Source organism: Hypanus sabinus, chromosome 24 (assembly GCF_030144855.1).
Source record: "Hypanus sabinus isolate sHypSab1 chromosome 24, sHypSab1.hap1, whole genome shotgun sequence".
NCBI lineage: Eukaryota > Metazoa > Chordata > Chondrichthyes > Myliobatiformes > Dasyatidae > Hypanus > Hypanus sabinus.
This window is the reverse complement of record NC_082729.1, coordinates 27,104,992-27,115,909: the sequence shown is the minus strand read 5'-3', so window position 1 is coordinate 27,115,909 and position 10,918 is coordinate 27,104,992. Positions and strand designations below refer to the sequence as shown.

Sequence of the window (10,918 nt, the reverse complement as noted above, 5' to 3'; positions counted from 1 at the left end):
CTGGGTGCGACGGGGTGGGGAGGGTAGAGAACGAGACCACTTCAGTCATTCGCTCAGTAGACGCCATCTACCTCGCACCCCACCCAGGATGCCGTCCCTCCTGCCCCACTCACCTTGGCCGCCGATGGGCGTACGCAGGCTGTCGCTGTGCCGCCGCTGCAGTTCCTCGATATGAGCCCTGGTGGGGGGGGGGGGGGGGGAACAAATGGGGAGAGGTTAGTTTGTCCCATCGGTGGGGGGGGGGGGTGGTCTGTTTCATTCCAAAGCTTTGTGCGGGTCACAAGCAAGCCCAACGGTGAGATGGACTCTGGCTGTATATCGGTGTGTCCGATAGTCTGTCTGTCTCTTTCCCTGTGTCACTTGTGTGTTTCTCTTCCTGTGTGTGTCTCTCTCTCTATACATACATACACACACACACACACACAGAACGAAGAACAAAACAGCACAGTACAGGCCATTTGGCCCACAATGTTGTGCCGACCCTTCAACCCTGCCCCCTCATATAACACCCCCAACCTAAATTCCTCCATATACCTGTCTAGTAATCTCTTAAATTTCACTAGTGTATCTGCCTCCACCACAGACTCAGGCAGTGCATTCCACGCACCAACCACTCTCTGAGTAAAAAACCTTCCTCTAATATCCCCCTTGAACTTCCCTCCCCTTACCCTAAAGCCATGTCCTCTCGTACTGAGCAGTGGTACCCTGGGGAAGAGGCGCTGGCTGTCCACTCTCTATTCCTCTTAATATCTTGTACACCTCTATCATGTCTCTTCTCATCCTCCTTCTCTCCAAAGAGTAAAGCCCTAGCTCCCTTAATCTCTGATCATAATCCATAGTCTCTAAACCAGGCAGCATCCTGGTAAATCTCCTCTGTACCCTTTCCAATGCTTCCACATCCTTCCTATAGTGAGGCGACCAGAACTGGACAGAGTACTCCAAGTGTGGCCTAACCAGAGTTTTATAGAGCTGCATCATTACCCCGCAACTCTTAAACTCTATCCCTTGACTTATGAAAGCTCCATGAGCTTTCTTAACTACCCTATCTATCTGTGAGGCAACTTTCAGGGATCTGTGGACATGTACCCCCAGATTCCTCTGCTCCTCCACACGACCAAGTATCCTGCCATTTACTTTGTACTCTGCCTTGGGAGTTTGTCCTTCCAAAGTGTACCACCTCACACTTGTGTGTATGTGTGTATCTGTCTGTCTCCATCTGTGAGCAAGTCTTTCTCTCTGTGTGTCTATTTGTATGTGTGTGTTCTGGTATCTTCCTGTGCATGTATGTGACTATGAGACTTTCTCTCTCTCTATCACATCGAACACAGAATCAGGCTCTTCATTCCAACGAGTCCATGCCGAGCCAATATTCCCATCCTATCCTGTCTCAGTTGACGGCATTTTTGCATAAGTGCCAGAGTGAGGGTGAGTGCAACCTCTTCCCTGCTTCTTCCCCTCCCTCTGCCGTCCCTCACCTCGCCTCTCCCTGCTGGGCGCCTCTCCTCGCTCTCTCCACTGCATCTTCATCTTGGCCCTCCCTCCTCCTCGATCCCCCCTCCGCCCTGCCCCCCCCACCCCCGTCCCCATCCCCACCTGGTGGCCATGTCGTGCTCTGCCCGCAGTTTATCGCACTCGGCCTGCAGCGCCTTCATCCTCTCCTGCTGCAGCTCCTTCTGTTCGTGCAGTTTCTCGCGGGCCGCCCGCTCCGCCAGGAAATCCGCTTTGAAAACCTCGGCCTGGGGGGGGGGGGGTGGTAGGGGGAGCCGGTCAGGACGGTGGACGTGCCCCCGCCCTCCCCATCACCCTATCACCCTCCCCTCCCAGCACAGGGTCTGCTCATCCGAATCTCAGTCGTAGAATTCCCTGGGACCCGCCCCCTACTTCCCTCCGGACTCACCCACCCCCTGATTTACTGCGGCTGATTGGTGGAGCTCAGAATCGAAACTGGATCTCCAGGGCAGTGAGGCAGCAACTACCCCCCCTGCTCCCTGCCGTGACTCTGTCTTCAATCCCCCTCCCACTTTTTACCAGCTCCACCCTGACTTCTCGCTCACGGGGAGAGGAACTGTGGCGGATGTCGAGCGCAAGACGAAAACTCGGGCAAGTGGGGAGACGCAGGGGGTTGGGGGGGGTGAAATGACAGGTGCTGGGGGTCTGCAGTGACAGACAACCTGCCGGAGGAAATGGGGGGGGGGGGGGGGGTGTTCAGGCGACGTTTGCGGTTCCGTACCTGGGCTTTCAGGACGGGAACTGTCTCCAGCTCAGCCTTCATGGTCTCTGCCTCCTCCTTCAGCTTGTCGATCAGGTCCTGCTTAATGGCCAGGGCGCCCTCGGCCTCCTTCAGCTGATCGGCAATGTCCTCTGCTTGGCCCTGAGGGGGAGGGCACACCAGGCAGAGTCAGGGGAGGGGGTCGGTGGCAGGGGGCACGATTGTGAGATGGGGCAAGGGACGTGAGAAGGAGCAAGCGGGTAGGGGAGAGGAGAAGGGGAGGGGGCATGAGGGGTGCAGGAAGTACGGGGGGGATGGGAGGGGGGTTGTTGAGTGAGAGCGGGGATGGGGCAGAAGGGCACAAGGGAGGTGGGAGGGTTTGAGATGGGGAGAGAGGGAGAAGGGGGACAGATATCAATGTCTTGCAGAGGGGCAGATCCCTCCCGCTTACCCTGTTCCTCTTGCCGTCCCTTACTGTGTGGTCGTATTCGGCAAACAGCTGATGGTAGGCAGCCTGTAGCTGGGCCAGTTTCCGCCTGTCGAGGAGAGAGAACAATTGACATTCAAGATCGGACTCATTTCTGCAGTGTAATGCACTCTGCGTTACGGCCTGGATTTCAAAATGCAATTACAGCGGGTTACAGGCTGGGACCTAACCCAGGGGTTCAGGGGGTTTGTATATAGAATATCAGATCCCCAGGACTGGGTTACAGGCTGGGATCTGATCCAGGGACTCGGGAGGTTTATATACAGAATACCAGATCTCTGGGGTGGGTTACAGGCCGGGATCTGATCCAGGGGCTCGGGAGGTTTATATACAGAATACCAGATCTCTGGGGTGGGATACAGGCCGGGATCTGATCCAGGGGCTCGGGAGGTTTATATACAGAATACCAGATCTCTGGGGTGGGTTACAGGCCGGGATCTGATCCAGGGACTCGGGAGGTTTATATACAGAATACCAGATCTCTGGGGTGGGTTACAGGCCGGGATCTGATCCAGGGGCTCGGGAGGTTTATATACAGAATACCAGATCTCTGGGGTGGGTTACAGGCCGGGATCTGATCCAGGGACTCGGGAGGTTTATATACAGAATGACAGATCTCTGGGGTGGGTTACAGGCCGGGATCTGATCCAGGGGCTCGGGAGGTTTATATACAGAATACCAGATCTCTGGGGTGGGTTACAGGCCGGGATCTGATCCAGGGGCTCGGGAGGTTTATATACAGAATACCAGATCTCTGGGGTGGGTTACAGGCCGGGATCTGATCCAGGGGCTCGGGAGGTTTATATACAGAATACCAGATCTCTGGGGTGGGTTACAGGCCGGGATCTGATCCAGGGACTCGGGAGGTTTATATACAGAATACCAGATCTCTGGGGTGGGTTACAGGCCGGGATCTGATCCAGGGGCTCGGGAGGTTTATATACAGAATACCAGATCTCTGGGGTGGGTTACAGGCCGGGATCTGATCCAGGGGCTCGGGAGGTTTATATACAGAATACCAGATCTCTGGGGTGGGTTACAGGGGCTCGGGAGGTTTAACGCAGGGGTTCAGCTTCCTGACTGACTTGTCCTCTGTTGCGTTCTGTCTCTCTGTCTTCAGGGCAGACTCCGAGTTGTGGACTGCGATCCGGAGTTGGTCGATGGTGACACTTGACTGTTTCTTCTGAGCCTCTGCATCCTTCTCCTGCACCCTCAGCCTCTCCTCCAATGCCCGGCACCTGTGGGTGGGGGAGAATGTTCACAACTGCCCCTACCCTACCCTCCCTCCCTGTCACCTGTGACCCCCTCCCTTCCCTACACCCCTGCCCACCTCCGAGACCTTCTCACAAACCCTACACCCCTCCCCATCTCTGTGACACTGACCCTCCTTGTATCTGTGAAACCCTTCCCTCCCCTACGTCTCTCTGTCGTTGAACCCCTACCCTCCACTACACCCCTCTGTGTCTCCATGACCCCCTCCCTCCCCTACACACCTCCCCATCTCAGAGATCCTCTCCTGTCTCTGTGACCCTCCCTCTCCTACACCCCGGCCCATCTCCGAGACCCTTTCCCTCCCATACACTCCTCCATGACCCCCTCCCTCCCCTACACTCCTCCTGTCTCCGCTACCCCATCTTCCTCCCTCACGGATCCCAGCCCCGCCCCGCCAGCAGGACACCCACTTGTCCTCCAGGCCGGCGCTCCGTGCCCGCAGGGTTTCCACCGTCCTCTGGCTGTCCTTCAGCTCGGCCAGCAGCGACGTCACCTGCGCCTTCAGCGACGCTCGATCATCGGACAGTTGCTGAAAGGGACACACGCTCCGTCAACGCAGTCCGATCCGTCCCGAAGCAGACACGTAAACACACACACACACACACACGCTCCGTCAACGCAGTCCGATCCGTCCCGAAGCAGACACGTAAACACACACGCTCCGTCAACGCAGTCCGATCCGTCCCGAAGCAGACACGTAAACACACACGCTCCGTCAACGCAGTCCGATCCGTCCCGAAGCAGACACGCAAACACACACACACACACACGCTCCGTCAACGCAGTCCGATCCGTCCCGAAGCAGACACGTAAACACACACACACACACGCTCCGTCAACGCAGTCCGATCCGTCCCGAAGCAGACACGTAAACACAGACACACACGCTCCGTCAACGCAGTCCGATCCGTCCCGAAGCAGACACGCAAACACACACACACACACACGCTCCGTCAACGCAGTCCGATCCGTCCCGAAGCAGACACACAAACACACACACACACACACACACACGCTCCGTCAACGCAGTCCGATCCGTCCCGAAGCAGACACGCAAACACACACACACACGCTCCGTCAACGCAGTCCGATCCGTCCCGAAGCAGACACGTAAACACAGACACACACGCTCCGTCAACGCAGTCCGATCCGTCCCGAAGCAGACACGCAAACACACACACACACACACGCTCCGTCAACGCAGTCCGATCCGTCCCGAAGCAGACACGCAAACACACACACACACACACGCTCCGTCAACGCAGTCCGATCCGTCCCGAAGCAGACACGTAAACACACACACACACGCTCCGTCAACGCAGTCCGATCCGTCCCGAAGCAGACACGCAAACACACACACACACACACGCTCCGTCAACGCAGTCCGATCCGTCCCGAAGCAGACACGTAAACACACACACACACGCTCCGTCAACGCAGTCCGATCCGTCCCGAAGCAGACACGCAAACACACACACACACACACGCTCCGTCAACGCAGTCCGATCCGTCCCGAAGCAGACACGTAAACACACACACACACACGCTCCGTCAACGCAGTCCGATCCGTCCCGAAGCAGACACGCAAACACACACACACACACACGCTCCGTCAACGCAGTCCGATCCGTCCCGAAGCAGACACGCAAACACACACACACACACACGCTCCGTCAACGCAGTCCGATCCGTCCCGAAGCAGACACGTAAACACACACACACACACGCTCCGTCAACGCAGTCCGATCCGTCCCGAAGCAGACACGCAAACACACACACACACACACACGCTCCGTCAACGCAGTCCGATCCGTCCCGAAGCAGACACGTAAACACAGACACACACACACGCTCCGTCAACGCAGTCCGATCCGTCCCGAAGCAGACACGTAAACACAGACACACACACACGCTCCGTCAACGCAGTCCGATCCGTCCCGAAGCAGACACGCAAACACACACACACACACACGCTCCGTCAACGCAGTCCGATCCGTCCCGAAGCAGACACGCAAACACACACACACACACACACACGCTCCGTCAACGCAGTCCGATCCGTCCCGAAGCAGACACGCAAACACACACACACACACACACGCTCCGTCAACGCAGTCCGATCCGTCCCGAAGCAGACACGTAAACACACACGCTCCGTCAACGCAGTCCGATCCGTCCCGAAGCAGACACGCAAACACACACACACACGCTCCGTCAACGCAGTCCGATCCGTCCCGAAGCAGACACGCAAACACACACACACACACACACACACTCTGTCAACGCAGTCCGATCCATCCCGAAGCAGACACGCAAACACACACACACACGCTCCGTCAACGCAGTCCGATCCGTCCCGAAGCAGACACGCAAACACACACACACACGCTCCGTCAACGCAGTCCGATCCGTCCCGAAGCAGACACGCAAACACACACACACACAAACACACGCTCCGTCAACGCAGTCCGATCCGTCCCGAAGCAGACACGCAAACACACACACACACGCTCCGTCAACGCAGTCCAATCCGTCCCGAAGCAGAAACGCAAACACACACACACGCTCCGTCAACGCAGTCCGATCTGTCCCGAAGCAGAAACGCAAACACACACACACACACACACACACACGCTCCGTCAATGCAGTCCAATCCGTCCCGAAGCAGAAACAAAATCACACACACACTCCGTCAACGCAGTCCAATCCATCCTGAAGCAGACACGCAAACACACACACACACACACGCTCCGTCAACGCAGTCCGATCCGTCCCGAAGCAGACACGCAAACACACACACACACACGCTCCGTCAACGCAGTCCGATCCGTCCCGAAGCAGACATGCAAACACACACACACACTGACACTCTCTCACACACACTCACACTCTCTCACACACGTACACACACTCACACATACACACACTCTCTCACACACACACACACACTCTCTCACACACACAATGACACTCTCACACTCACTCACTCTCTCACACACACACACAATGACACTCTCACACACACACTCACTCACTCTCTCACATATACTCACTCTCTCTCTCACACACATACACACACTCACAGCCCCTCACCTCGACCTGACGACTCAGACCCTGAACTCTGGCCTCGAACTCCGCCTCCTGCTTCTTCAGCCGCTGCTCCAGCTGTTCCAGCTGTGCCGGGGGTCTCTCCGGCCCGGGGGCTCCCTCCTGCGTCTCTGGCCTCCTGCTGGGGGTGGCACCCACCCTGTGAGAGCTGCCCGCGTGCTGAGCGGGTGGGAAGGGCCCACAAACCCTCGGGAATAGTACCGACGGAGTTACAGAGATGGGGGAGGGTTAGGGTCACAGACAGGGATGTTGTAGGGGAGGGAGGAGGTCACAGAGTGGGATGGGTGTAGGGAAAGGAATCAGCTCACGGAAACAGGGAGGTGTGTAGAGGAGGGAGGGAGTCACAGAGAAAGGGCGGGGTGTAGGGGAGGCAGGGGGTCACGGAGACAGGGAGGGGTGTAGAGGAGGGAGAGGGTCACGGGGAGGGGTGTAGGGAAGGGAGAGGGTCAGAGACAGGGACGAGAGAGATGTAGGGGAGGGAGGAGGTCATGGAGTCGGGCAGGGTCCCGGGCCAGAAAGGGGTGGGGGGGGGGTCACGGAGTCGGGGAGGAGTGGAGTGAGGGAATCGAGGATCGGCGTTCCATACCTGACTGGTGATTGGTTGGTGGCTTCCTCATTCGGTGCCTTTGCCTAGAACAGACGCACACACCTTCTCTCAGTCGATGCTCCTCCGAGAGGGGGCGCGCGTGGGCGAGAGGGAGGGGAAGAATGGAGTGCCTCAGGTGAGAGGAGGGAAGGAGGGTGCGAGATGAAGCAGGAAGGAGGGAGGGAGGGAGTTCTGAGCAGGGGCAGAGCTTTGAACGAGCCAGATGGCAGGCGGGAGCAGAGATATGGCAGCGGGTGTGTCGGGCCACAGGGCAATAAGACACTGAACCCCACCCCACCCACCCCGATCCCGTTGCACCTGCTCTCCCCCCCTTACCTGTTCTCGCACGACCGCCTGCGCCGTCCCGGTCTGCGCCAACTGCTGCCGCAGCAGCTGGTTCTCGGTCCTCATGACCCGCAGGTCGTCCTCCAGCTCCTCCTTCCGCTCCTTCAGGAGGCGCACGTACTCCGGGGCCTCCGCCTGGGCACAGAGGGAGGGGAGAGGAGGGGAAACGGGGGACGTTATCCAGCTCTGGTAAGCCAGGTTTGTCACCGGCATCCGAATCGAGTTCATTATCAGTTTGAACGGTTTGGCCCACAAGGCACTGCCGACCTTTAACCCTTCCGTCCCCATAACCCTTCACGTTTCCATCATCCATGTGCCGATCGAAGAGTCTCTTAAATGTCCCCACTGTATCTGCCTTTACCACCGCGTCTGGCAGGGCGTTCCACACACCCACTGGGGGAGGGAGGGGGAAGGAGGATGGAGGGGAAGGGAAAGAGGGGGGAAGGGAAAGAGGGGGGAAGGGAAAGAGGGGGGAAGGGAAAGAGGGGGGAAGGGAAAGAGGGGGGAAGGGAAAGAGGGGGGAAGGGAAAGAGGGGGGAAGGGAAAGAGGGGGGAAGGGAAAGAGGGGGGAAGGGAAAGAGGGGGGAAGGGAAAGAGGGGGGAAGGGAAAGTGGGGGGAAGGGAAAGAGGGGGAAGGGAAAGAGGGGGGGAGAGGGGGGAAGGGAGAGGGGGGAAGGGAGAGGGGGGAAGGGAGAGGGGGGAAGGGAGAGGGGGGAAGGGAGAGGGGGGAAGGGAGAGGGGGGAAGGGAGAGGGGGAGGGAGAGGGGGAGGGAGAGGGGGGAGGGAGAGGGGGGGAGGGAGAGGGGGGGGGAAAGGGGGGGAGGGAAAGGGGGGGAGGGAAAGGGGGGGAGGGAAGGGGAAGGAAGGGGAAGGAAGGGGGAAGGAAGGGGGAAGGAAGGGGGAAGGAAGGGGGAAGGAAGGGGGAAGGAAGGGGGAAGGAAGGGGGAAGGAAGGGGGAAGGAAGGGGGAAGGAAGGGGGAAGGAAGTGGGAAGGAAGTGGGAAGGAAGTGGGAAGGAAGGGGGGAAGGAAGGGGGGAAGGAAGGGGGGAAGGAAGGGGGGAAGGAAGGGGGGACGGAAGGTGGGAAGGAAGGTGGGAAGGAAGGGGGGAAGGAAGGGGGGAAGGAAGGGGGGAAGGAAGGGGGGAAGGAAGGGGGGAAGGAAGGGGGGAAGGAAGGGGGGAAGGAAGGGGGGAAGGAAGGGGGGAAGGAAGGGGGATCACAGGGTATTGTGGGTAGACATGATTCTGAGACTTTTCTGCATAGCACCGTATAAGTTTGTGTCTGCCCAGGTGCAGGGCAAACGCTGCCTGCAGGCACGCAAAAACAGTATGGCACAAGCTCTGCCCCTTCATGCCTGTGCCAGACCCTGTGTCAATTTAAACTGTAACAGGCCTGCGTTCCTGCCGGTTCATGCGTTTGTCTAAGTAGCACACAGTATTGAGAGGACAGGCAGGAAGGCAGAGGGGCCAGTGTTACTCTGTTGGTGAGAAATGAAATTGAATCATTTGGAAGAGGTGACATGGGGTCAGAAACTGTTAAGAGCCGGGGAACTGCAAAGGAATATACACACAGCTTATCTACTCGAAACTCGATAAAAAGATTGAGAAAGAAAGAAAGGAAGTGGAAACTGAAGAGGTATTTTGCATCAGTCGTCAACGTGGAAGACACTGTCAGTACGGTAGGAGTTCCAGGTGTCGGAGGCATGGAGAGAGTGAAGTCACCATTACCAGGGAGGAAGTTCTTGGGAAACTGAAGGGTCTGAAGGTAGATAAGTCACCTGGACCAGACGGTGTACACCCCAGGGTTCAGAAAGAGGAGGGTGAAGAGACTGTGGAGGCATTTGTAATGGTCTTTGAAGAATCAATAGGTTCTGGTATGGTTCCGGAAGACGGGAAAATTGCAAATGTCACTCCACTCTTCAAGGAGGGAGAGAAGCAGAAGAAAGGAAATTATTGGCCGGTTAGTCTGACCTCAGAGATTGGGAAGATGTTGGAGTCGATGAAGGACGTGATTTCAGGGTACTTGGAGGCACATGATAAAAAAGGCCGCAGTCAGGGAAAACCTTCCTGACAAATCTGTTGGAATTCTTTGAAGAAATAACAAGCAGGATAGACGAAGGAGAATCTGTTGGCGTTGTGTCCTTGGATTTTCGGAAGGCCTTTGACACATGAGGTTGCTGAACAAGCTGTGAGTCCATGGTTTTGCAGGAAAGACTCTGGCATGGAGAAAGCAGAGGCTGACCGGCAGGAGGCAAAGAGTGGGAATAGAGGGAGCCTTTTCTGGCTGACTGTCGGTGAATCGTGGTGTTCCACTCGTGTCTGTGTCTTCTTATGCTCTATGTCAAGGATTTGGATGAAAGACTCGATGGTTTTGTTGTGAATGTTGCAGAAGATATGAAGACAGGTGGAGTGGCGGACAGTTTCGAGGAATAGAGAGGCTACAGAAGGGCTTAGACAGATAAGGTGCACGGGCAATGAAATGGCAGATGGAATACAGTCGGGGTACGTGCGGTCATTCATGCACTTTGGTGGAGGAAGTGAAAGAGTTGGCTATTCTCCAAATTGAGAGAAAATATAAAAATCTGAAGCGCGAAGTGGCCTGGGAGTCCTTGTGCAGGATCCCCTGAACGTTGAGTCAGTGGTGAGGAAGGCAAATGCAATGTCAGCATTCACTGCGAGAGGATGTGAAGCCCTGGTGAGACCTCCCTTGCAGAATTGTGAGCAGGTTTGGGCCCCTCATCTCAGAAAGGACGGAGGAAGTTCAAAGGAGGTTTCTCGAAAATGTTTCCAGGATTAAACGGCTTGCCGTACGAAGAGCGCCTGACGGCCTGTATTCACTGGAATTCAGAGGATTGAAAGGTGACCAAATTGAAACCTGTCGAATGGTGAAAGGTCTTGACACGAGTGGACGT

The 10,918-nt window shown here is 56.8% G+C and overlaps 1 protein-coding gene across 4 annotated transcripts in view; it reads right to left on the bottom strand.

Annotated features, from left to right (window-relative positions):
• The window catches only part of ikbkg (inhibitor of nuclear factor kappa B kinase regulatory subunit gamma), a 39,963-nt gene that overhangs the window by 18,216 nt on the left and 10,829 nt on the right, over window positions 1–10,918 (bottom strand). For 3 of the 4 annotated variants that reach the window (XM_059949477.1, XM_059949480.1, XM_059949478.1), the window contains 9 exons: window positions 7,999–8,142; window positions 7,663–7,706; window positions 7,062–7,197; window positions 4,379–4,497; window positions 3,782–3,934; window positions 2,661–2,745; window positions 2,231–2,371; window positions 1,594–1,736; window positions 114–178 (listed from right to left, as the gene is read on the bottom strand). In XM_059949477.1, the coding sequence (XP_059805460.1) occupies window positions 114–178; window positions 1,594–1,736; window positions 2,231–2,371; window positions 2,661–2,745; window positions 3,782–3,934; window positions 4,379–4,497; window positions 7,062–7,197; window positions 7,663–7,706; window positions 7,999–8,142 (1,030 nt within the window). The remainder of the gene's footprint in view (window positions 1–113; window positions 179–1,593; window positions 1,737–2,230; window positions 2,372–2,660; window positions 2,746–3,781; window positions 3,935–4,378; window positions 4,498–7,061; window positions 7,198–7,662; window positions 7,707–7,998; window positions 8,143–10,918) is intronic. The other variant, XM_059949479.1, reaches the window with a different exon arrangement.